Below are 27118 nucleotides of genomic sequence, written 5' to 3'. Positions count from 1 at the left end.
TCAGTTTTGGGTTTCCTACACCCCCTCCCCCCACGAGTGGGGTGTTCGAGGAGTTCCACAACTACACAAAACTTTGCCAAGTTGCGGCGGCTGCTGCTGCTGCTGCTCATCGCCGTTGTTGTAATGACAATGGTCGTAGCCAAGTTTCAATCTTGAAATATTTCAATTAAGTGGCTCAAACTTTGCACTCCCCTTTATTTAGAGGGGTGTGTGTGCCTGTGTTTGGAAATTTACATTTAATTACACATTTCAAGTGGAATTTGAATTTAAATTCATCCTTCCTGCGGGGCTTAAGGTCGTTAAGCGAAGCCAAGTCCTTACACTGGGACCTCTTTGAATTCATATGCAAATGCTTGGAATCGAAGGACATGGCAGGATAATTGAAGCTGCATTGGCACATAAATCAACATTTGCCGCTGCAACTCAACTCTAGCCAAGCGAACTGAACTCCTGGCCCCCCAAAAATGAGGACCAATTGAGAGCCAAATCATGCACTGGAAACAATTTGGCAGCGTCAATTGATAAATGCATAAAAGGGCTGTCATAACCCGTCGTCACAAAGGAGACTAGGAAGGGGAAGGGAGGGCAGACTGCCAAAGGAGGGAAAACCCAGTTCAAATATTTGGCCAAAATGCGTCAAGTTCCAGCGATGGTCTGGACTTAAGTGTGCGTGACAGTGCTGGCCTTTTGGCCAACTAAAACCTATCAGAATATTGGAAATTAAAGGGGTTTTCAAATAGAATCCTTTAAAGAACTCTATACTCTTCTTATTTAAACAAAATACTCCTGTTTCTTTGACTTTAAAAAACATTTTATACTTAAATTAATAAAGTTTAGATTCCTCAAACTGATGACATCTCTCTTGCCACCATATTAGCATCCCTTTTGGTGACGTTATCAGCCAAGTATTTTCCTCCCGAAAAGAGTTAAAGGAGGAAAAGGAAGCAATGTTGAAGTTCGTAATTCCCGATGGGAAATTTAATAAAGCGCCGGAATGCAGAACCAAGCCGGCCAGCCACATCAAAGCGCGGCCTAGGTCAGGACCTAAGAGTCCTGTCAAGGAGTCCCCCTATTCCCCCAATGTATAAGATTCGAGAATTCCTGCGTTGAGCTTATTTAAATTTTATTGCATCTATGTTGGTCGATTGCTAAGGATTAAGGGTTATTAAATAAGGAAGCTGGGAGCAGGAAAATTGGATACTATTGGCATCGTTTTTAGGCAGGAGCCACTGTGCTGGAGGCGGCGGCCAAGCGTGCCTGCCACTCATCATCGATGGCCTTCAGCTGGTTCTTGGATGTGGTCAGCAGGGGCTTCACACAGCGGATCTGCAGCCAGGGCAAGGTGGCGTTGTTGCAGCTGCTGATCGCCTCCTCGGAGTTGGCCACCACATCCTGGACACGCTCGGCCAGATCGGCAGGGAAACCAGGCTGGGACAGCAGGCGTTCGGCCTCACGCTGCAGGACAATCGATTGGAAGAAGCTGGAAATGGAGGCGCCTCCAAAGGGAGCCGAGGGTCCAACGGGAGCGGCAACTCCAGCGGCAGCTCCAGTGCCGGCACCACCGAAAATTCCGTTCAGGAAGGGATTGAAGGCGGCGGCATAGGGATTGGCAGCGGCAAAGGGATTTCCGGTGAGGGGATTTCCAGCAGGGACAGCAGGTGGATACTTGAAAATAAAATGGAGGAAATCTTGTTACAAAATAATCCTTGCGACAGATAGAGGCACAGAGAGAGAAGGAGTGGATAATCCTCACCTGGGCACTGGCACAGGCAATGCTGGCGGCCAATAGAACAATTGCGAATTTCATGTTTCTATTTTTTTTCTGAGCTCTTTGTGGATTCTCAGTCGTTGTGGTTTTGTCGAGACTAATTGCCACCTCCTCTGAGGTGCTGGGCTTTTATATGCCATGGCAAACACGCCCAGACTTTGCTATCTCTCAGACTATATCTAAACTATATCTTTCTGCCGTGCGATTGAACTGATTTACATTGTTATTTGTTCGGCGCTGCTGCTAAGTCGCCTTCGGGGGTTATCTTTAAAGATAAATTCAAATAATATAAAGTAGTGTGTGGGGTATGTCGAAAAGTTGCTGCCTCATGCTGTGACGTCGCCGCTGTTTACGATCTCTAGAGGTTTATCTAGCACTTTCCGGTTGAAAATCGGTAGCACCTTTCGTACAGATAAGCTTAATTACCATTTTCGCATACTCTGCGGGAATGCTGATGCATAATTGCACAAAGTGACAATTATTTTTGAAATCCACATTGAGTCATCGTGGACTTATGCATCTTGCTTGGGGTATTTTTTTTACTCTTCCAGGGTATAATAATTTCAGTCATAACCTTGAAAAATAGTGAAGGTGTCATTTCCGACCCTATAAATCATATATATTATTGATCAGCATCAAAAACTGAATCGATTTAGCCATGTCCGGTGTAAAAATAAATTTTCAAAACATTTTATAATTTCATAAGGGGTTACATCGTTAAAATTGTCAAAATTTGACCAAAAAAATTAATATTTTTAAATCTAAAAGGTCATAATGCAGATTTGTTAGCTATTTAAAAACTAGCATAGAAAAGCTTTCCGAATTCAAATTAATTGATTTTTGGCTTAGTTATGATATTTGAAAAACTTTGATTAACCCAAAAAATTAGCATATAAAAATATCAATCAAAATCTTAATCAATTAAGAATGAAAAAAAAATGAATGAAAATACTAAATATTTAACTACGTTTTTATAATCTCCATTAAAACTTAGAAAATACCATACAAATTAAGATTTTTTAATATTTAGTCCAACTACAAGAACATACACACTTCGCCATCTCATAGTTAGCTTCCTTACTTGTTTTTATTATTTCCTGCGACTGAAATATATTTTTCATAATAAGCCAATAAAACTATGACTATACGCGATAGAAGTAAACCGGAAAACGTTAATAGAGAGCGCATATAATTTCCCCTTTTCACTGAAAAAATCCTTTCAAATTGGCGCCAAAAGCTATCGATTGGATTAAAATGCTATCGTTATATTCAAATGCAGTGTGGTATATTTGGTATTTTTCCGTTGAATTACCATCAAAGACCATACCATAATTTTCCGGTATATTTTCCAGTGGCCGCCACGGTCACATCGAAATTGTTGTACCCAACCGAGATATTGATTTTTTGGCAGAGGAAAAACGCGACCCCAAAAACGCCCCCGCCCCCGCCGCGCGCACGACGTGTAGTAGTAGTAACGAAGCGACGACACACCACACACACGGTCCTTCAAACATTACGCAGCCCCAAGGTCCGCGGTCCGTTACGTTCTGGAAAAAAAAATCGAATCGAAGAAAGCAGCGGGCAGAACGTGCCGAGCAAGCGAAGCGAGTGAAAGTGCCAGCGGAGAAGTAGAACTCGATTTTAACAATCGTTCCCGAAACTCTAATCAGCATTTGCGCCACAGCTTCCACGAAGGCATCGCGGGGGAGAAAGGAAGACCAAGCAAAAAAGGTACTAGAAGGCAGCAGCACCACCCGCGCAGCTCAGCAGCAGAAACGGCAGCAGCGGCAGCGGCAGCGCAGCAGGAGGAAAAGCGAGGAGAGGAAAAGTGCACGACGCGTAAGTCTTCCAAACGTTAAAAATAGCAACAACGCAGCCAGCAAGCGGCTCTGCTGATCAATTGATATTGACATTGAGGCGAATTCGAAATCGAAAACGAAATCAAAACTCGAGTCTCGACTAACCCAACCAACCCGTTCACAGCCACCGCGTCTTTTGCCCCACTGGAAAGCCAGTGATTGCAACACCAATAACACCACATCCCCCCGGCGAGCAGGAAAAACCAGCATCACCATGGCTTTCGCCGGACTAAAGAAGCAAATCAACAAGGCCAACCAGTACATGACCGAGAAGATGGGTGGCGCCGAGGGCACCAAACTGGACATGGACTTCATGGAGATGGAACGCAAGACGGACGTCACCGTGGAGCTGGTTGAGGAGCTGCAGCTGAAGACGAAGGAGTTCCTGCAACCGAATCCGACGGCGCGGGCTAAGATGGCCGCCGTGAAGGGCATCTCGAAGCTGTCCGGGCAGGCAAAGTCTAACACGTACCCGCAGCCGGAGGGGCTGCTCGCGGAATGCATGCTGACTTATGGGAAGAAGCTCGGCGAGGACAACAGCGTGTTCGCGCAGGCGCTCGTCGAATTCGGCGAGGCGCTGAAACAGATGGCCGACGTCAAGTATTCGCTGGACGACAACATCAAGCAGAACTTTTTGGAGCCACTGCACCATATGCAGACCAAAGACCTCAAGGAGGTAATGCACCATCGCAAGAAGCTGCAGGGCCGGCGGCTGGACTTTGACTGCAAGCGTCGCCGGCAGGCCAAGGACGATGAGATTCGGGGTGCCGAGGACAAGTTTGGTGAGTCGCTCCAGCTGGCGCAGGTTGGCATGTTCAATCTGCTCGAGAACGACACAGAGCATGTGTCCCAGCTGGTCACCTTCGCCGAGGCACTCTACGACTTTCACTCGCAGTGCGCCGACGTACTACGCGGCCTGCAGGAGACGCTGCAGGAGAAGCGCTCCGAGGCGGAGAGCCGGCCACGCAATGAGTTTGTGCCCAAGACGCTGCTCGATCTGAACTTGGACGGCGGTGGCGGCGGCCTCAACGAAGATGGCACGCCGTCTCACATTAGTTCGAGCGCCTCGCCGTTGCCCTCGCCGATGCGCTCGCCCGCCAAGTCGATGGCCGTAACGCCGCAGCGCCAGCAGCAGCCCTGCTGCCAGGCCCTCTACGATTTCGAGCCGGAGAATCCCGGTGAGCTGGGCTTCAAGGAGAACGACATCATAACCCTGTTGAATCGCGTCGACGATAACTGGTACGAGGGTGCGGTAAATGGCCGTACCGGCTACTTCCCGCAGTCCTACGTCCAGGTCCAGGTCCCGCTGCCCAATGGCAACTAAAGCGGAGGATCCTGTCTCCCTGCAACCGCTACTCCCATCCCAATTATCCTCCCATATCCTATCAAAACTGAGCTGAAAACGTACGTAGAGATCGTGGAAGGGATTGGAGAACAATAATGTTGGTTTCGCCGCCATCAGAGGCGCAGCAGCGGCGCACATGCAAGCAAATATATAGTATATATATACATATATACACAGATAGTTGAATTAGAAGAGCGGGTTACTACGGATTACGGATTACGATATTACGAAATACGGCTTAGCTAGCACACAGAGCAGCACGTTGCGGCTAAATATTCTTGGTGGCCATACAGCAAGCTAACTAAATTTTATGTGCGACAAATTTTACCAGTTGGCAACACAATAATTAACAAATTAATTACGAGTTAAATTAATGTACTATACGTATGTATAACTAACTAAATTTACGAGAAATGTTACGCGCCCCATAAGCGACTTCCTTGCGTTTTCAATTTTGATTCTCAAACAGAAGCAGCAACGTCTTAGTGCTAACTAACTACACACAATAGATCAGCCGCCGTTCTATTAGCACACGTATTAGAACAGCTGGTCGAAAGCAAAGCAACCACTTAGCCAATTAACTAACTACCCATACTTTATCTTATCGATCATGCGTCTCCGTTTTTCGATCTTATTATGCCCTATGTTGTTCCTTCCGGTCTCATTGTTGTAATTTAAGCCCAACTTACCCTACCTACGACTACACCAAAGCGCTCTCTATGCTGGGTCCCATTGAAGACCTTGTAATGTTCAAGATGCGTAGCGCTCTCTTAGGCAAATTTGAGATCCTTTAAAGAAAGCCTTGAGCTGAGCGCGACGCATCTTGAAGCTTATACTGTCTTTGCTAATAAGGCTATAATGCTACCTATCCACATCATACGCCCCGCATATAAATATATATTTATTGTATACCCAAGAATACCTATACCTACTCTACCTACGTATATATATTTGTGCGAAAACAATACTCCCCACACTCTATTCAAACGTTCTCTCGATGTTCGTTGTAAAATTGTAAAGAATAATTCAGAAATTCTTCTTCAAAGGATGGAGACAAGCGAGAAATTTGTATCCTACTTTTTGCTCCTTTTTATGTGTGTTGTTTTTTTTGTTAATTATATACATAACAACTATATATTAAAATGAAATCAAATATATATAAATATATATATTTATTAAGCGTATTATCTACATGTATATTTATTATTATGTATTTATTATAAATTATACTGAGCAGCAAAATAATGAAGTAAATACGAAACCAATATTAAAGTATATGAAAGCAAAGTAATGATGTAACAGAATCCTCCTAAACAATACCAACAAGCAGCATAACTCTAGTTAAACGATTTCCAGACAAAATGTTGATAATAATAAATGTAAACGTAAGCGAAACCAGTCAAGTCAATCGAAGAAGCATAGCAACACTTACAAAAACCTACTAACTAAAGCGTTTACTAACCGCAACTCTAGATCAAATATTTATGTATTTAAAGAGGAACCCAAAAAAAAAAACGAAATAAACAAAACAGACAAGAATGCTATAAAAATATTAAAATAGTCTCATGTTGGCATATAAACGAAACAAGCAAGTGTGCATATATCACCGATGTTCCCGTTTTCGATTCCGATCAAATGATGTGAAATCGGTTTTCATTCATTCGAGACATCTATTGATATTTATCTAAATCGTTAATCCAATTTAAATACTCCGGATTTAAAAATAAGAATACAAAAAACAATTAAGGATTATTGCAAAAACTAAACTTGTTACAAGCAAAGACCTCATAGTAACACGATGCATAACGCCCATTATTATAAGGTCTTTCTTATAACTTCCGATTCCGCCTAATTGGATTGGAACGTCAGCGGGAACAGGGCCGTATAAAAATAATAATATATACAAAGATATACACAGAAAGCGAAATTGAATTGAAATCCATGCAACTTGTGTTGATAATAAATTAGTTAAAATGCCGAAAAGGCGACGAAAACAATTTAACAGAATTATATTTGAGAGCGAAGATGAAACATTTGCCCCAAGCCAGACCGAACATTTCCAGAGGGGCTCCATCTGGGGACCCTCAGCATCGGACTTATCTGGACAATATCGACGCAGTGACGAGGGCCAGAAGAAGTGTAAACAATAATAATTGTAATTATGCATTTTGTGTGGGCGGAACCTTAATAATATACATTATAAACTATATAATAATTACGCTAAAAACTGATGACCTAATTTATGCAAACCAAAATTAATAAAATTTAATTTTTAATGTGTCTTTCGTTCAAAGTCATAAATGCGAAAAAGAGCCAAACCATCGTGTGTGTGTTTCCTTTTATACTCTTTGATATTTACGAGCTGACCTTAAAGCACGTCCGTTCCGCCCATTTCCCGCCCAATTAACAGCCTTGGCCCAGACATTCGGTCTTGTTGTGTAACACTGACTCGGATTTCGGATGCTGCAGGGTCATAAGGAGGAGGGGAGGATAACAGCGGCGCCACCAATAAACCCGAGCAGCATTGAAATTTTCGATTTTTCACACAGACACACAAGTACGAGCCACCTCCCCCAAGGCGAGAGCAGCAACAGCCTCCATCTCTTCCAACCCCCCTGCATCCCCAAAGGCTTCCCAATGGGCATGACATTGAAACGTGACGCATCCACCCCATGAATCTCCCGACGCCACCCCAAAGTGGCTGAGGTCATGCCGCCAGGATACGAGTGTTTGTCAGTCTGGGACTGATGCAACCTCTCGGATGCTAGCTGAAAAATTTGCCCTTTTCCGAGAACTAGATGTGTGACGAGTGCTGTGGCCACTTGGGAAATGGAAAATCAAGGGAAAACGGCGCCAGGAGGGCAAACCTTTAAAGAGGTAATTGAATTTTAAAATTATGGTAAACAAAGTTTATTTGAAATAATATTACTTCAAGGCTCTTTCTTTCTTAATTCTTGGTAAAAAGTCAAATTGTTTACACTTACACTTTTTCTGGTTAAACAGTGTACCTAAAAGTAGTATTAGAAGAGACATTAGAATTCATTTTATAAAATTTTTATAATTATGATCATTTACATCAATAGGCAAGACGATCTAGACAAATCTGACCTTTGGCTGTCTTTAGAAAATATAAAGCTATAGTAAAATGTAATACTAAATTTTAAAATCTATAGAAATATTTAATAGTTACCTTGCATTCCTCTTACATTTGAAATACTTATTTCAACAGGGCGTATACGTAATTTAGCTTCCTTTTGTCAAGAATAAAATAGTTGAAACTGCACTTTAGCGCACGAAACGTTAAAAAAAGAAGTATTTTCATATAAACTAAGATATTAAAATTTTTTTTTTTTTATTTATTCTGCTGTCCATATTTATAATTGTTTTTATTAAATCCTTGGTTTTAACGCATTTAAATGGTATTAAGCTAACCCAAATTTAAACCTCCATAAGATTTAGTTCAATAATATTTACCTATTTTCCTGGTAATCATTGTAACCACTTTAGTAGTGAAAAACAGTGAAATGTTTATGTTATCAGCACTTGGGATTGTTGTTTTATTTTAGGTGCGATAAGACTGTGACCATTATCTAAAGAATACTTAATTGTACGTACATAGAGTGAGATAGGGGGTCTAGACAATTTCATACTCCTCGTACTGACCGAGGATCCTGGGCTTGGGCCTCTGCAGGGCCTCGTGTCCCAGGGTCAAGCAGACGGGTTCCTCTTTAAAGACGCCCTGTTCCTGGAGCACGGCATGGGGGGCACAACGCCAGGGATCCTTTGTGGCCACCTGCCAGTCGAAGAGCTGCTGCCGGAGCTGCTTGAGAGTGCCACTGAACTTGGGTTTCTCGGCCAGATTGACTCGCTCCAAGGGATCTGCTTTGATGTCGAATAGCTCCCATTCGGGTCTCTGGTAATATTGCAATAGAGATCGGTACCAGGGCAGCGGTTGTTTGGTATTGGTGGCATTCAGTATCTGCTGGAAGGTGGGCGAGGTGTAGAAGTCCTGGTCGATGGGGAAGTCAGCCCAGTAGTTGAGGTTGTGTATGAGCTTGTAGCGTCTATTCCTCACCATCCTCATGGGATAGGACATGGTAACTTCATGCAGGTTATGACTGCCAAACACGGAATCACTCTCCTTAATGGCAGGTTCCTCTTTTAGAACGGGAAGTATAGACTTTCCAGCAATCTTGGTGTTATTCGGTTCGGGTATCTCCAGGGCATCGAGCACAGTGGGGTATATGTCCAAGAGACTAACCATGGCAGCGGTGGTCTCATGGCGGCGATTCTCCTTATTGGGCGAACTGATAATCAGTGGTGAGCGAATGCCGTGCTCGTAGAGGTTCGTCCTGCCGCCCGGAAAGGGTGGTCCATTATCAGAGGTGTAGATCACAAGGGTCTCCTCTGCCAGGCCAGCCTGTTCCAGCTCCCGGAGCATCAGTCCCACACCTTGATCCAACCTAGAGATGGTCATGTACTGGGCAGCCAGCTCTTGACGCACCACATCCGTGTCAGGCAGCCACGGTGGCACCTCCAGATTGCGCCAGTCGTAGTAGATGGGGCGCCAGTCGGGAATGCTGCCCATTTCCTCCTCTCCGCTGCCCCAGCGCTCGCAGAATTCTCCAAACTGCGGAGTGATGTGACCACAACGATGCGGATCGTGGAAACCCACCATCAAGAAGAAGGGCTTCTTCTCGTCCTTGGCCTGTTTCAGGAACTGCCGGGCATATTCCTTCATCCGGGTGATATTCCTTCCAATCTGGTTGATCGAATGCTGCTCCTCGGTTTGCTCGAAATCGAATCGGAAGTTTGCTGCTGCTCCCACATGTTTCTTTCCAATAATGCCACTCAAGATCTGACCTCCACTTTGATCTCGCAGCAAGTTTGGCAACGAACCCGTCTCCGGCAGCACATTAAAGTTGTGCTCTGCATTATGGAGTCCGTACATGCCGCTGGAGTGACTGGCCTGGCCGGTGAGCAATTGAGCGCGACTGGGACTACAACTGCTCACCGAGGTGAAGGCGTTGTTGAATACCAGTCCCCGCTTGGCCAGAGCATCCAGATTGGGCGTCTGACAGAATTTGTTCAGATAAACTCCCGACTCAAAGCCGGCATCGTCGGCCAAAAGAAGTAGCACATTCTGGGGAGCAGAGGAGCCACCTCCAATCACCAGGAGAAGTGGCCACAGCCACGATAGCAACTGCATGGAAAATAAATTCAGTTAATAATCCAAAAAATGAAATGTACTAGGGTTTGTCCTAGGAAAGAAAGCAATCCACTGGACGTCGTCACCACACTGAAGTCCGGCTCAAGAGAGTCCGATACTTTTCAAGTAATCTTAAACACACAAACCGAGTCTCTCATTTCTCCGTCTCAGCTCAAGTCTTATTCAATTCCAGTTCCAGTCTTAATCTCTCTAACACAACAAGAGCTCAGCGGGAGAGCGTCCCTAGGTACATTCACTGTGACCCGACTTTCATTCCGAGGCAGTTTGACTACAGTGAGCATTCATTAAGGTAAACCAACGATGCAATGAAATTGTATCAAATCATGTAACTGCTTCAAAAAATATCTGTGGATCAGGAAAAATTTATTTGTGACAACTTCTTGTATATCTTTATGGTATGAAATATAAGACTTGTAATACTTGTAAGCTGTACTTAATGCATTTTGATCATAAGTCCCCCTACGGTAACTCTTCTTCTTAACTGAAAAGTTATCACCTTCTTTCTAAATTAATTTTAAATATTTTCTCTTTATATTCACGTGAACATTTATTTATTTAAAACGAATGTTGCGTGCAAAATTAAAGGCACCAGCTCTTTAGCGACCTATACTTTCGTGACTGAAATGTTTATATGTCTGTCCATTAAAAATAATTTCTGTCTGTATATTTTAATAAGATGTTTGGCTGACACTGGCCATTAGTTGGCCAACACGTTGCTGTTTTTCTGATTGTATCATGACACACAAAAATGATAAAAACATGCCCAGAGCCCAATTGGAACCACGTCAGGGTTCGCTGCTGTTGCGCCAATCCCAAAGTGTGATGCTAAATGTGCAAAAATATATGCACATATGTACATATATAGATATATATTTATATATATCTTTATGTGTGTATTCTGGGAAAATTACAAAAATGATGACTTGTAAACAAACCTTGACGCTTAAGCATTCTTCTTTCAATTCCAAACCAACAGAGTTCAGTATAAAGCCTTACCTGGAGTCCTTAAAATGGACTGTTCTTAGTAAGTATTTTGAAAATCCTTAAAAAAATTTAATAAATAACATAATACATTTAAATACAAGAATCTTTCAGCTAAGAAAATATAGATTGCATTATTATATCCCTGCAGGGTTTTATAATTTTAGTCAGAAGCTTGTAACTCGGAGAAGGAATCATTTACGACCCTATAAATCATATATATTCTTGATCAGCATCAATAGCCGAGTCAATCTAGCCGTGTCCGACAGAAAAAAAGTGTACCATTTTTTCGACATTTTATAAGGGGTTACATCATTAAAATTGATAAAAATTAAAAAAAAAATCAATTTGTGTTAAATTTTAAATTGAGGATGCAAATTTATTACTTCAATAATAACTAACTTAGGACAGCTTTCCAAATTGATTTTAATGATTTTTTGCTATTCTTATGAACAATTTCCAATTAGATCAAATTATCAAATTGATAACTTTAATGCTATATAAACATCGGCTGACCGAAATTAGCTTCCATTTTGGTTTTTATATTGAGTTTATAAATTGTAAGGTATTTTAATGAATTGAAGCCACATAGCACCTTTTCAAAATTTAAATTAAAATTTTTAAATGTGGACCAAGGCACATTTTCCTCCAATTAGCTTTGTCGACGCGCTGGGTTATGTAAGTTGGTCAACACCCCCAAAAGTGAATCATGTACCGGCTAATTTTAGCGCCTAGTTGCTACCCCTTTTTGACCGGCTCAAAAAGGGGAAAGAAAAATCGTGCCAGAACTTTCCATCAAAATGTTTATCAACATTACGGTTGAGTTTTCCTCATGTGCTAGCAACATGTTGCCGAGAGAGATTTCCTCTGATTTTGGCAACATGCCAGCAGCTATCAGCTGTGCCCCAAAACAGCTGTTGCAATGCGTGGCAAATGTTGCATCAGCCATTTGACCCACACACAAAGGAGTGAAAGAGAGTGAGAGTCTCAACAAGTTTGATTCACGAGGGAGCAAAAGAGTGCGAATGTTGTACGTGGTTGTTGTTGTTTTTTTCTCTCGGAAAGCAGCCAAGCAAGTTCCCCTACATTTTGGAGTCGGCATATGCGACAGCTAAAAAAAGATAAACCAAGTTCATTTTATGTGATCCTAATATTCTGTGAAAGAAAGTTGGAATTTTATCTACTTAACTGACTTAATGTACATCTTAATTACTCTTTTTGTAGTAATTTACAAACATTGCACCGAAACATTTCCATATTATCTAAACATAGAGCTATTTTTAATCTCTTTTAGCTTCCTTATCAGTCTTTTCGTCGGTGCTTCTGATAAGGCAAAGCGTCGCCATAATGTAATCTGTGCCATTTTCATACCAGCTGGCACGAGTCAAAGGCATTTTAGGGTTATCATTAAACCGGGTTCGATTTTCACACTGGATTTATGATATTGCGTAGTCGCAATAAGGAAGTAGGGGTCTAGCAATAGCAATTAAATTCTAAAGTTTTTCTAATGCAAAAAAAAAATTATGAAATTTATTTTTATACCTTTGCAGAGGGTACTATAAATTTATAAAGTGGCCCTATAAACCATAGATATTCTTGATCAGCATTGACAAGTGAAAGTTTTGGAAAGAAACAAATATTTTCAGATTTTGTCCACATTTTATAAGATGTTACATCGCCTAGTAGAGATACACCTATTTATATGACAAGCTGTAGTTTAATATAATGTCGAACCAAAACTTTGGTTGATGCTTAAGTGTCAAAACAAACCATAAATTGATTAATACTTTCAACACCTTTGAGAACTACCCTGAACTTCTGCGAACCAGTTTGGACCCTGACTAACCTCAAAAGAAGATTGAACCTGTCGATGTGGCCGCTCTTCGGCATCACGAGCAGGACGTGGAAATCTTTTTGGGGGCACGGCCATAGAAATAGACACAGCAGCCGAGAGAGAGAGAGATAGAGAGAGAATAGACAAAAGGGAAGGGTATATAGACACGGAGATGGTGGAGACGCAGAAGTCCAACGACGTCAGCAATGTTTTTATATCAACCCCAACGAGCGGCAATCCGTCCAGCGCTCGCAGCTGTGCCGTCGGTTAGTAACAATACTTCAGTCGTCGCGAACAGAACAACATTTTCAGTGAGTCAAGTCAGCAAAAAGCTTTCGAGTGTGCAAATCATCGTGAAATTTGTGAAATTTGTTTTCGATTTCGAGTTTAATAAATCCAAACCGAGAGATTCTTAATGGCATCATCAGCTGAATTCCGTTATAACGATTTCTTATTCATAGAACAATAATTTATATATATTTTTGTGTGAAAATTACAAAGATAAACCCAGCAACAAGTGCAAAGTTCAGAGCGATTAATCGAGGTTTGCCTGAAAAAAACATTTGCGAGAGACGCAATAAATCCCCAAAATAAAAAACAACAAAAACATTTCCATATACTCTACATATAGTATCTGAGATAAGAGTTGTATCTAGATGCTATAAAGATAACACCGCGTGTGAACTTACACTTGACGAGAACATTAACAACCGATTGCTATAGCCGCCACCCAGCTAGCCATCTGTGTGCGAAAATCCATCAAAAGGCTTTTTGGCCCAAATATTATGTTCGCTGTGTCCGCGGTTGGTGCTACAAGTACGACAGCGAGGAAAAGCGGAAAATCTCCTTCCAAGACGAGCAACAACGTCATGCAAGCTTCGCCTGCCGTTGTCTTCATGTGTGTGCAACATTCGCAGCAGCAGGTTCCCATGCTCAACAACTTTATGTGTATGCGTATGCGCGGCTGGCATAATAACAAGTATTATTGCAACAACCACGTCACTACCCTCAAGATCGGCACCGGCACTGGTACGGCCACCAAGGTCCTAAAGCGCTCCAAGTTTCTACGGAAGAAGCGGGACTGCATCTGCATTCGTCGCTGCGCCACTATTATTCGTTTTTGAGGCACGAAACAGACAAGTTAATCCAGCGGAAATAAGGAAACACAGCCCGTGCAACATATTTGTGTCGTCATCATTGGAACCTGCTCACCAAGGCAGCAACATGATGGAGGGTGAGCATTTATAAACTATGTTCCCTTACCCAATGCATCTAGTCACTAGCAACATTTCGTATATTTCCCTAGCAACAAATGTTGCTGCCTAATAGCCGTGTCATTGACATTGGCACTTCTTACATGGGGGCTATATAGACGAGCCCACTCAGCTAGGCCTTTAGTAAACTTACAAAACTGATAGGGCATGCCCTACAGGGTATTACGTTTCAATGGGGTCTATTGGTTTTACCAAGGATTTATTATATAGAAATAGGTACTGCTGAAAGGTTAAATTCAATGCAGGGAAATGAGGGAAGTACTACTACGCTCTAGGAATTATGCTCTAAAACAGCTTAACCTACCCTAAGATAATTTATCTTAGGGCATTCCACTAGTCTTGTAGCATATTTTCCTCTCATCAATCATTGCCCTTCCTCAATTTACACCATATACCCTACGTTTGCGGCATTTCAATTCAACTAACCTCAAGTTTAGTCTTTGAAAAATAGGTAGACAGCCTTCAAAAATGAGCACACCAAAACTGGCTTAAAAAACTTCCCAAAATTGGCAACACAGACATTTTGATCATCATTAAATATCTTGAAACTTAGTCATGTTACGGCAGCCACCACGCTTAAGTTCACACTGCAGATAAGCCAAATTGATAGCGAAAAGTAGCAGATAAGATAGTAAAATCGAACAAGGAAGAGTCTTTGTGAGCCAATAATAATAACTTAGGTGCATGGAAAGCAGTATCTTTGGCCAGACCCTTGGGGGAGTAAATATCGCGCAGTCATCGTGAAAAAGTCGAAAAGGCAAACAAGAAGGTTTGCCTGTTGTTTTGGCCATTTATTTTCTTTTCTTTTTTTTTTTGGCTAGCGTTCGTCTTCGATTCCAAGATCTCGTGCCAGCCGGTGCTCGGTGCCAAAAGATTAGCATTCGAAATTCAGCGTGTGCGTTTGCCTTCAGGGGAAAATTTCCACGAATTCCGTCTAATAAAGCTTTCGTACGTGGCCAAAATAGTATGAAAACCCCACGCCAAGTACTTGTCTGCATTCAGGGGGCCCATTACAAATATCACATGATGACAGATTTTTTTTTGTTTTTGTTTTTGCTAACCGCTCACAGCTCATTTTGTGCTTCGGTGATTTCTGAGTTTCAGCGTGACTCATGGATTTCTTTAATTATCAGTCAAAGCTTGAGATACTTATGTCTGTAGGCTTGCAGACATACGGAAGCTTTTCAATTCCGAGAAAACAAATAGCTTTTATCTGCCGCACACCACCAAATGCGACTAATACTATTGAATGGAAGCTTTTTCATACTGAAATGTGTGGGTAGAAAGCTTTTAGAAAGAAAAGAGAAAGACTATATGAATAAATTTCCCCTGTTTGAAATACTCAACGTATCTTGACTTGTTGTGGACTTCAGAATCTTCCTCTGATGTCTTGAAAAAGAGATATAATTGAGGGTTGAACTGAATTTCACAATGCTAAGAAGTCAATAGTAACTCCTGAATAAACCACCCTTTGGCAAATGTTTAGGTATTTCCATATATGAAAACAAAACATTTATTAAAAAATATTTACCTATTTTGGTTTTATTTTATTTATACAAAATAATTAGAGTAGAAATAGTATGGGATTATTTAATTCTTATTACATCCAGGTATTAGTTCTCCATATTTTAAGTATTTTCATTTAATTACATATTTGTGACTTAGTCAGTTCTATTCTATATGAATATAACACCTTCAAAGTTTACAAGCCCCAATTACCTTTATTAATTATAATCAATTACTTCAAAAGCAACAATTATAAGCTCATTTGCTTATCCCAGCTTACGGATTATTCAAATCTTTTCTATAGCTTTGTGCTAGGTCAGTTGACAAGTATCTGCGATGCTGAGATTTTCGTTGTCTCCAAACCAAACAAAGTATGAGTCACACCGCAAATGCTCCCAATAGAATAATGTCTAAAAGCGGTTTAGTGACTGTATTACTTGCCACACTATATGTATATATAAATATACATCTACAATTGTGTCCCAGCAATGTTTTGCTTTCGAAAGAAACACCGGCCGGCTGTGGGGACAAAGGCCTTCAACTTGTGGCTCGCACAGATGGCAGGGAAATTTCACTGTGGGTAAATTTTAGCCTTGTCCCGCTCTCGCTGAAAAGTATCTGACAGCACGAACATGTGTTGTGTATAAGCTCAAAGCTTCAACGCATACACTCGTAGTCGCTACGACACCGATAAGAAAGAGTATCTCGATATGGCAAACTGGTTTCTGCGGGTGCTTTTTGAATTTCACAACGAATGAAATTCGTAGAAGGCCTGTGAAGCCCACAGTTTCGATTCTGTTTGTCGCTTGAAGCATACCAACGACGGTTCGTTCGATTCAATACGCAGTGAATTCTTGTAGCAGTCGGTTGACTCACTTCCAACAGATCCACACCAAGTGAACAGTTCTCTATATAGAAAAAAGTGCAAATTTAAAATCAAATTACCACCATCGTTTTCGATTCCTGTCACAAGGAGTCGCAGTGCAAATAGTTTAGCAAATCGTTGTTGTTCTCTGAGGAGCAACAACTGGACACTTTTGTCGGTGGCGAAAAGTATCTAGCAGATCCGAGCAACGGCCGGACGTGAACCAAATACCCAGTGGTGGTGCGAGGAGCCACCCAACCAATTGCGTAGCAGCAAAGACAAGTGAATTTCGCGGTCGGGTTTTCTACAAAACCAGACCCCCCGCACTTGGAGACACATTCACCGAATTTATGTAAGTTTTAAAAGCCAGTTTAGTACTTGAAAAATACAAAATTCAGCTAGCTAAGTGTATATAAGATATACTATATTTTAAAGACTTGCACCGAAAGCTCTTTAGTTGTTTTTGCGCCGCCATATTGAATCGCTTAAGTGAGCCATTGACGTCACTTGCCCTCGAAGCCACACACAGACACAAAAAAAAAAAACAATCTAAAAGAAATAACTAACAAAAAAAAAAGTTACATTAGGGGATTTTTTTTTTTGTATAAATTATAGGGTGACATTTATTAGTGTGTAATTAGCCAGAGCTTGCGTGAGCTTTTCGTGGGGGATTTTCCATCGGTCGTTAATTGCTTTCTGGTGTTGTTTTTGCCGGCCGCACGGTTTCTGATATCTGAGCAGCGATAATGTACTGGCACGAAGGTGTGCCTTAATTATCTAAGTGAGGAAGGGAGCAGCAGGGGGGTGAGGTGGTTGCCAATCGCTGATTAGACCCCCCAACCACAGAGCCAACCCTATCAGCAACCCATCACTGGCGAACAAGAGACCTGTTGCCATATTGTTGTTGTTTTTGCCTGCCGCCGCCTGTTGTGAAATTCGAAAAAAGAGCTTTTCACAGTAGGCGTGTGCCCGAGAGATTGTTATCTGAAAGTCAGCTACGTATCGAATGAGGAACCATTTGCTGTTTAGGGTGGAAAAATACACAAAATTATCTGTAATTGTAACTGAAGGGTACTTAGGAAAATCCTACCCTATGTACCCAGGCCCCTTATCATCATCAAAACCATAGATATACATATCTGCAATCACCAGTTGGGGCCTATAAGTAATGTGCGTTCTCCGTTTCTTTGCTTACAGCTTAAGGGGAACTTGTGTCGACGACTCTTTTAGAGCTTGTTTAGAGGGACCCTAACAATTTCATTGTTTCTTTCTAACGGTCAATTAAAAGTGAGTATACCATGTCCTTTTTTCTGTCTACTAGCATTAAGCCTCATGACTCTCAAGTCCTTGCACGAACCACAAGTCCATAATGTTGTTTGAAAAAAGGAGTAATTCCAACTAAAAAAAGGAGCAATTCCAATAAAAAAAGGAGTAATTCCAAACAAAAAAGGAGTAAATCCAACTAAAAAAGGAGTAATTCCAAACGAAAAAAGGAGTAATTCCAAACAAAAAAGGAGTAATTCCAAACACAAAAAAGGAGCAATTCCATAAAAAATAACTAAAAAAAATACACACAAAAGAAAAAGATTTGTAAAATACACAGAAAGAAAATGGGAAAAAAGCAAAAAAAAAAAAATAATTAATGGCTAACGAAAAAAAGGAAAAGCAAACTAACAAAAAAATTAAAACAAGGCCTATTGAAAAAAAACACAACTCACCCAACCAACCAAGCAACCACTTAACCAACCATCCAAACACAATGCATCCAAGCTGTTGTAAATCGCCAACAAAACACGATGGTCTAAAGGAGCAGTGGCCAGGATATACCAGTTATGTCCTGCGCCACTGAGGCCCACAGCCCCACAACTTGTACATTTGCTAACCCACCCAAGCCACAAGAATATACTGGGGGCGCGATCCCTAAGGAAACAGGATCGCGCCTCTGCCCGTCGTCGATCTGTGTAATAACAAAATCTTTTTTCTTTTGTCTATTTTCTTTCACATAAAAATCAAAACAAAATATTACGAACACTCTTAACTGCGCTTGCTCCACTCATCCACCAAATCCTGAAATGCCAAAAATAATGCGATTTAAATCGTTGAAATTTTTGAAAATCCTGTCGTACCCAAAAATCGAAACCGTATGAAAAACGAACCGTACACCAAACCGTATATTTTGCCACGAACGAATTGATTTGATTGTTGTTACTGAAATACAAAAAAAAAACAAAAAAACAGCCACGTTCAAAATGGCATTCTCCGTCGAAGCCCAAACCAGCCAAGCCAGGCCCAAGAGCGAATCAAACCAGAGCAACCCAATCAACCAAGAGCCCAGCAGCAGCATCTGCAACAACACCCCCAAGAGCAGCTCCCCGAGCAACCCAGATCGTGTTTACAGCACCGCCAACTCAAGCAACAGCAACGAGAAGGAGTACCGAAAATCTCAGAGATATAATATTGACGATCCAGGAGCCAGCACGACGACAGGTACCAACATACGAGGCGACAATCCAGGCAGAGCAGAATCCAGCAACATCCACCACAACAACTTACCAGGATCCAGAAGCAACGCTTGGCGCGACAAACTTGTGGCCGAACTGTTGCTGCTCTCAGAGGAGAACCAGGCCAACGGAGCGTATGAGGGATTCGCCTATTTCGAGGATAACCACCATACCGATCGTGATAGACAGCAAGCCAAATCCCAGAATTCTGCTGATCAAAGTACCCACAAGCAGCAGCAACAACAGAAATTGCAGCAATTGCAACGTGACAGAGCCCAGAGCGCCTCGAACTCGCGTTATCAGAATACCCTTTTTACCAGGGTCGGTACCAACGCGTCCGCCAGCCAACCGGGCTTCGCCTGCAACGAGGCCTATAGTAAATCCGACAGATTCGGTGACGCCAACCCGTATCGCAACGTACACCACGACTGGGACTGCAACATCCCATACGCCCAAACAGACGCTGGCAGGTTTACCGACTACGGAAATGGTGAACCAAACGGTCCCGGTTTCGATCCCGCCTCCGGCACAGACCCTGGCGTCCATGGCTGGTATCCAGCTGACAGGTGCGGACGAGCCGCCATCCCGCCGGGATATGAGTGGAGCAATGCCTACTGCCACAGTTGAAGAGATAGACGTTCCGGTGTTCATTGATGGTGAGTACTGTGTTTTGTGTGTGTGCGTTGCCTATGTACCCAGCACTCTCTCATTACTGTTGCTAAGCGCATTCAGCGATCAGCGATCACGAAAGATACACAATCAGTTGGAGAAAGAGTCAGATAGCAGGCATTGAGCGCGGCCCGGGTCCTGGGTCCCCCAACCCCCCCATCTGGGTCCCGGTGCCGTCGCTCTGCCAAGGACGTCGAGGTACAGTGTAACCACGTAGCGGGCGAAAGGCGAAGATCACAGTGCAATGACCCATTGAAGAAACGAGTGGAAGATCGTGGCGGGTGACAGGGGGAGGCTAACCTGGCCCGCCCCCCTTCCCCGTTCCGCATTTGTTGCCGGTAAATGGCAACGTAATAATTCGTACGTTCGATATCTTTTAGATATTTGAACTATGTACTTCCATTTATCGGCTTCTTTCTTTCTATATCGATAACGATCTCTCAAATATTAGCTTTCCTTTTAAATTATTTTCTCTTTCTTACCTTGGTTCTTCCTATTTTTATACCCTTGCAGGGTATTATAATTTCAGTCAGAAGTTTGCAACGCAGTGAAGGAGGCACCTCCGACCATATAAAGTATATATATTCTTGATCAGGATCAACAGCCGAGTCGATCTAGCCATGTCCGTCTGTCCGTCTGTCCGTCTGTCCGTCTGTCCGTCTGTCCGTCTGTCCTTCTGTCCGTCTGTCCGTCTGTCCGTCTGTCCGTCTGTCCGTCTGTCCGTTTCTACGCAAACTAGTCTCTCAGTTTTGAAGCTATCTGAATGAAACTTTGTAGTTAGCCTTCTATATACTCTCACTCGTATATATGTCGGAACGGGCCGGATCGGACGACTATATCATATAGCTGCCATAGGAATGATCGGAAAATTTTTACAAAAAAAATTTTAACATTTTCAGTTTTCAATAGAATTGGATCAAATTTGAGATATAGCCATTTTATTATACTCTACAATTTTGTATAAAATTTTATGAAAATCGGACTACTATATCATATAGCTCCCATAGGAACGATAGAGAAATTAATACAATTAAAAATTATAACTTTTTCAGTTTTCAACAGATTTTCATCAAATTTGAGGTGTAGCCATTTTATATTAGTCTTAAATTTTGTGTCAAATTTCATGAAAATCGGACGACTATATCATATAGGTGCCATACAAACTATTGTTTGATGTAGAAGAAAAATGGAAATCTGTGAACGAAAAGCTGCAAATATAATATGTATAGGTGAATGAAATGAAAGCAGGTATTACTTCATTGTTTTTTAACACAAATATATATAATTTATATTGTATGGATTCCTAGTCATAGAATTTCTATCTGCAAGGGTATATAAACTTCGGCGTGCCGAAGTTAGCTTCCTTTCTTGTTTTGTCCTGAAATTAATTCTGAGTTGTATCTTCCAGTTTATTTTTTCTTCAATGCGTTGCACAATTCCAGTTATAAGGGCTTAATCTTTCCAGTTATGTTACTTTCGTTTTGCTAGAAAATAATATTTGATTTATATAGGGCTTTTTTAATATAATTTTTCTTCTCTTACAAAAATCCATACAACTTTATTGGTTAGATAATTATTTCACAATTCTCTTTGTACATTTTTCACACTATTCCAATCAGAAGATTCTCATTTCCGAATCTAGGTGTTGCCTTTTAAACACATAAAAAAATAGACTAGCATGCTGATTTCTGCATTAAGCTCCAATATAACAGTTATTACCTATGTATCATTTAGTCTATTTAGACTAACAGGCACTAATTTTTAATAGATCGCAATTAGGGCGTTTAATCAGAAACTAACAAATCATTCTAATATTTATTATATATACTATATAGAAATTAAGTATTTTTATTCAGTGTCAGTGCCGCACTATTTTTTCAAAGAAATGTGAGGTATATAAAGAATAGGCGACGTGTTCTTCTGATATTAATAAGCATCTCGCATTTCTCCATTTTCAACTTCTTCCTTCTTATAAATAAAATATCTTTATACCAGATACTGTACTAAAAGAGGTACCTTTTTTTAAAACATATGTTTACTTTCCATTTAGAAGTCACTCCCAAAATGATGTTGCTCATTTTAGTTCACAATTGTATAATAGATATAAATGTATCTACAAGATACTTTGGGCTTCCAAACTAGAACAATGTTTAATCAATTGATTAGATGAGGACTTTCTAACTCCCTTAAAATTCCGTAAAATTTTTAGAAGAAAGTACCAATTTTGTTTACTTTTTGACAGAAAGTTAATTGATTTGGCTTTATTAAAAACCTAAAACAGATTTTAAGCTAATTCAAGTTCTAAAGTCACACAACTATACATTTCATCTTAGAATTAAATTGGCTGCGTAACTAGAATGCACCTAATTCCGACGTTTAACGTTAAAAAGTGGCTCCATGATTCTGCCTGGCAACGAATGTATGTGTTTTTTTTTTTTGTAGCTCTTTGTTACAAGCTCTTATCGATAAAGTTGATGCTCTCGCTCAGTGACTGGAGTGAATCATTTGAATGGTACCATCTCAAACTAATTGCGCAGTTTTCTTGTCGTTTGATTTTTTTTAAACTCTCACACGTAAGCAATGGGCAAAATTATGCGATAAGCGTAATTAAACTATATACGATTGAACATCGTATGTATCTTGTGTGATGGCCTCGAAATTACAAATATATATCACAAATATGTGTAGCTACTTAAATGTGTGTAAGCCTTTGTCTTCGATTGTCCAATCAGAAATAGAGGTAACGTCATGCCACCTATTTTTTAAATGCATCTACATTTCCAATCTATATCTATAAATTTTTTATTTACCTCAATATGCCCTTATAAGGCTATGAACTTTGGGGTGTAGTATCTTTCATGTATTATTACCTCTACTTCAAAGCGTAACCTGTTTGATAAAATAATGTTTGTTATTTGGCGAAATATACACTCGTTTTCTATATAAAAATAGTAATTTAGGGGGATGCCCAGTGAGAGAGCAAGCAGCTGATTCATGACCCAAATTTTCGTAGCACATGTTTTCTAGCCAGCAAATAGCAACAATCGGCCAAAAGGCCATATTATATTTACTTATTTATTTATTTAGTCGTGTTTGCCAATTTTCAAACTGTTCCTTAAACAAAGACATGGATTAAATTAAATAGTTGTCAGTAGGCTCGTTTCTTTTTCACGGCTAAAATATTTAATTCATTTGTTGTGAAATTCAATCACAATGATCTGCAGAAATTGAGAGAGTATAATTTGCCCCTCACACAAACACCTGCTGTATGAGAGTATGAGTATCGTGCCCCAGTCTCTACCGGTTCCTATACCTCGCTCGCTCTAACTTTCGTTTATATGTCACTCTCTCAGCAAAAGGGATAGCTATACTAAACAACCGGCAGGGGAAATGGAGCTCACAGATACAGATACAATGAAACCGAAACACACTCTCACAAACACATAATGAGAGTGCTCTCTCTGCCTTGTCTTTTAGAAAAGTGCATTGCGTATACGCAATATTGCAGTTTGAGGGAGTTAAAGATACTGTTTTAAATTAAATTTTGTTGTTTTTAATACATGAAATTATGTCCTTTCAATGCACTTCTGCAAATTTATTTGTTTTTTAAGCCTTAAAATTTCTTGACACTTACTCCGATCGGAATTTAATTATCCCATTGAATTGGTCTGTTCTTATTGGTACTCAATTTGTACTACAAAACGCATGTGTTTAAATATAATAATTATTATTCGCGAACCTTCGCTGCTCTGGTGAAATTCGAGTGGCATTGTATTTGTGCATATTCCAAACGGTTAACTTATTTCCACGGCCTATAGCGGTCAAAAATCTATGTAATTGGCAGAAGAACAAATCGCTCCTGCGCAGCAGCAGAGCGACCAGCCTCTCGTTCTCACCCCTGACCATGTACTTGAGTGGGTGAGAGCGAGAAGACGCTAGGGCCTCTCACTTGTTGCGCAGTCAGCTGTTGGAGCTCTTTCTCGCTCTCACTCACACCAGTGCGAGACCCGGTTTGATATTGCCGGGTCTTGAGCGCTGCTCTCGCATTTCTGTTCAAGTCTTTGCGCGCTTTGGTTGTCTTTCCGGATAAGCGGATAAATCAAATCAAATAGATATTCAGCGCCGAAATCAACACTGCCCTAGGTGAATATTGTTGGAGCTAAAATAATACAATTATATTATTTCAATTCCGAATATAATTTTTTTTATTAATTCGCCTCATGCCATTTAAAGATTATTTTTTGTTTTTCTTTTTGCATTTCTTTCATTTTTAGATCAATTAGATTTTGTGTCAGATTTCGGGATTCCGAAAACAGCAAATGTGTGTTTGTGTTGCCATCCCCTAACTTGGCACACACACACTCAGCCGACAAAAGCGAGCACGATCGTTCCTGTTCAATTTTCTTGTGGTTGTTGTCAGTGCGCGCTATGCGTCATGCAACTGTATGTCGGAAATGCCGGCTATGAATGTTGACAAAATTCAAATGTTTAATTTTCCCGATTCGTAGTTATTTATTTATGTTAAAATAATTAAATGCATCCATAATATTTATAAAATTTTTTGTTTATTTAGGTAGCATACTCATTTATCCATTAGAAATATTTTTATTTTATTTGTTTTGTTGTATTTTTTTAAAATTATTTTTCTATACAAAAATTTGTTGTCTTATTTCATACTAAATTACTGGATGTATATTATTATTTATTAAGAATCGGCTTTGTTTGCTCCGATTTTCATCATTTTCCTTCGCGATTTTGTTTAGTTTTCTTTCTTTTCGCGTTTTCTCATTTCCCTTTCGTTTGTTTAATTTCACAACAAATTGTGCGAGCGAGACAACTAGTGACTCACATTGCTTAGTTCGATAAACGGCCGTGTAAAAAAAGCCGGTGGCGCCGCCACTTCTTATACGGGTAAACTTCGAATAAAGATGGCGTCCAGCAGCGCCACTATGTAAAAACAATATGGGATAGAAAGAATGTAGAATACAGAGGAAAAATAACAACTTGTTGCTTTAAATTTATTTAACTGAACTAAAACTATAGCTGCTTAAAATAAATGCAGTATATATAAATTTAATACCTTTTAATGGTATTCATTTTCATAATAATACTTACAAATTATACAGCTTTCTCCAAAATCAAAATATGGGTACTTAGATGTTTATCTTACACACACTCATCTAGCACAAGCTTCTGAATTTTATTTATCCTTCGATACTAATAGTATTTTTTCTTTGCCACAGAATACCTGCAAGATATAGAAGCAACGTCATCTACGTGCAGCAGCGAAAACGGAAAGGAGATTTTTACTGAGACGGATATTCTTGACTTTGATATAAACATGTTTGCCGAGGAGGATTTTTTCGAGTTGGACGGCAAGAAGATGGATCCCTACAGTCCGACGATGGACGAGATGAACAACGACACACTAAACGACGACTACCAACTAATGGATGGACTTGACTTGCCCCTGCACGGCGAGGAGGAGACCCTGGACATGACGACGATGTGCGGCATCGACATCCCCCATCAGAACGAGGACTTCGACCTCACCTCCATACTCACTGGTTCGCAGGACCCCATGATGACCACATTCTCACAGCCTTCATTCACAACAACTAAAATCTTCACCGAGGAGCCCCTCATCTCTGACGGGGCCAGCTACGCCGGCAGCACCTACGGCTGCAGCCAGGAGTCGCTCGGCTTCGGCCTAGTGGAGGACGTCAAGCCCAGCGGCAGCATTGCCAGCACTGGCGACGACCTCGCAGTGGCCATCCCAGCACCCATCCATCACATTGCCTCGCTGAAGCGCTGCGCTCCCGCCCCAGTGGTGGAGACCCAGGCGAAGAAGCGCAGCCGGCTGGCGGTCCAGATTAACACCCAATTGGAACCAGTTGCCAGCGAGCCGAGCACTCCCGACATCATCGAGCAACTATTGAAGTTCGATAGGGTAAGTTTAACACCCCACACTGGACTTGGGAACTTCCTGGACGTCCTTAACAACCAGCTAGATGCTAATCTCGATCAATTCTGGAACTTTCAGCTCGAGCCCGCCACCACCAGCACCAGCAACAGCAACACCTCCAATGTCACCTTCACTACTGCCATCATTAGCCAAGCCGACATCGTTAGGGAGCTGCGCAGCGCCGAGGAGGAGACCACCAACGACTTCTCCCCGCCTAACACTCCGCACAGCAACTACTCGGCCAGCTCCAGCAGTATGGCGCCCACCTGCCAAACCGGCTTTGGTGGCTTCCTCACTGCACCCGCCTCACCTGCCTATTCTGTGGCCAGTACCTCCCAGTTCAGCAACTTCGCTTCGTCCAACAAGCGGAAGCGCGGCCGTCCTGCCAAAGATCATGCCGACGGTCCCGATCCCGAGCTCATGTCCCGCATGAGCGGCGACGAACGGAAGGCGTACCAGGACAGGATCAAGAACAACGAGGCCAGCCGCATCTCGCGCCGGAAGACGAAGAAGCGCGAAGAGGAGGAGAAGGAGGCGGAGGACAAGCTGATGGCCGAGAATCTGAGTCTGCGCGCCCAGGCCGATGAGGTGGCGCTCATGGAACGCAAGTACAAGAAGTACCTGATGGAGCGCCAGCGGAAGAACAGTACCTACATCAAGAAGGAGTAGCATTGAGATTCTCGTAGCCATTTAGCCATAAAGATAGCATAACTGTCGTTACCTACCGATGTCGCATATTGCGGTTCATAGCCTTAGTCCGAGGACCTAATCCCTCGTCGTCGTCATCCATTCGTTTAGTTACTTAAGTTGTCGTAGTCGTTGTAGAAGTCGAGAGAAAGAGAAGAAAGCAGAAATCCAATTTCCAACATGGACATCAATCCCAAGCGGTTGATGTAAAACGTAAACCATAATAAGCCACATACATAGGCATAGAAGAAGAGGCGCCCATCGAGCGCGAGGAGTTTTTAATTATAATTGTACTTTTATTATGTTTGAGAAAATTTTAATTGTTTTTGTACCCACACACAACATATATTTTTCGTCCTAAGTGTAATCTGCAAAAAAAAAGTTTGAAAAATCCAAAAAAAAAAGATCTATGTAAAGATTACAACTTTATTTTTTTAACCCCCATTGATGAACAAAAAAAGTTACAAAAATGTCAACAAAAAAATAAAATATTGTTAAAAACAATTGAAAGGAATATTTTACAAGATATAAATATTTAACCGTAATTGTTTCAATAAAGCGCATGTTTACATAGCATGACAAAATCAAAAAACAATTTATCATTGCGTATTTAATTACATCTTTGATTTGACCA

The 27118-nt window shown here is 41.2% G+C and overlaps 4 protein-coding genes across 7 annotated transcripts; 2 read left to right on the top strand and 2 right to left on the bottom strand.

Annotated features, from left to right (window-relative positions):
* Positions 1 to 1098: 1098 nt before the first annotated feature.
* LOC110186847 (uncharacterized) lies at positions 1099 to 3551 on the bottom strand. Of its 2 annotated transcripts, none has more exons than XM_020956136.2 (3): positions 3096 to 3551; positions 1754 to 2033; positions 1099 to 1665 (listed from the first exon to the last, which is right to left on the bottom strand). In XM_020956136.2, exons 2-3 carry the CDS (start codon positions 1805 to 1807, stop codon positions 1216 to 1218), a joined length of 504 nt encoding a protein of 167 aa, XP_020811795.2. In that variant the 5' UTR covers positions 1808 to 2033; positions 3096 to 3551; the 3' UTR covers positions 1099 to 1215. The 2 variants fall into 2 exon arrangements, with proteins under 2 accessions (XP_020811795.2, XP_086696494.1); XM_086840368.1 differs by having other exon boundaries at positions 3081 to 3418.
* On the top strand, positions 3137 to 7290 carry EndoA (SH3 domain containing GRB2 like, endophilin-A). The gene is made up of 3 exons (XM_020955518.2): positions 3137 to 3396; positions 3453 to 3607; positions 3752 to 7290. Exon 3 carries the CDS (start codon positions 3842 to 3844, stop codon positions 4949 to 4951), a length of 1110 nt encoding a protein of 369 aa, XP_020811177.1. The 5' UTR covers positions 3137 to 3396; positions 3453 to 3607; positions 3752 to 3841; the 3' UTR covers positions 4952 to 7290.
* Positions 5693 to 10471, bottom strand: Sgsh (N-sulfoglucosamine sulfohydrolase). The gene has a single exon (XM_020955919.2). It carries the CDS (start codon positions 10179 to 10181, stop codon positions 8607 to 8609), a length of 1575 nt encoding a protein of 524 aa, XP_020811578.2. The 5' UTR covers positions 10182 to 10471; the 3' UTR covers positions 5693 to 8606.
* Positions 10472 to 12622: 2151 nt separating this feature from the next.
* On the top strand, positions 12623 to 27079 carry Xrp1 (transcription factor Xrp1). 3 transcript variants are annotated; one of them, XM_086840361.1, is made up of 5 exons: positions 12623 to 14251; positions 17860 to 17949; positions 18901 to 19819; positions 25076 to 25782; positions 25876 to 27079. In XM_086840361.1, the coding sequence occupies exons 3-5, from the start codon at positions 19300 to 19302 to the stop codon at positions 26464 to 26466; spliced, it is 1818 nt and encodes a 605-aa protein (XP_086696487.1). In that variant the 5' UTR covers positions 12623 to 14251; positions 17860 to 17949; positions 18901 to 19299; the 3' UTR covers positions 26467 to 27079. The 3 variants fall into 3 exon arrangements, with proteins under 3 accessions (XP_086696487.1, XP_086696486.1, XP_086696488.1); XM_086840360.1 differs by lacking the exon at positions 12623 to 14251 and adding an exon at positions 16500 to 17014; XM_086840362.1 differs by lacking the exons at positions 12623 to 14251; positions 17860 to 17949; positions 18901 to 19819 and adding an exon at positions 23851 to 23975.
* The last annotated feature ends 39 nt before the right edge of the window (positions 27080 to 27118 follow it).

The sequence above is a fragment of the Drosophila serrata genome, unplaced genomic scaffold (assembly GCF_035046125.1).
Source record: "Drosophila serrata isolate PLE 108 unplaced genomic scaffold, ASM3504612v1 contig_382, whole genome shotgun sequence".
NCBI classification, from domain to species: Eukaryota; Metazoa; Arthropoda; class Insecta; order Diptera; family Drosophilidae; genus Drosophila; species Drosophila serrata.
The sequence above is the reverse complement of the archived record's forward strand: the minus strand, read 5'-3'. Positions and strand labels throughout refer to the sequence as shown.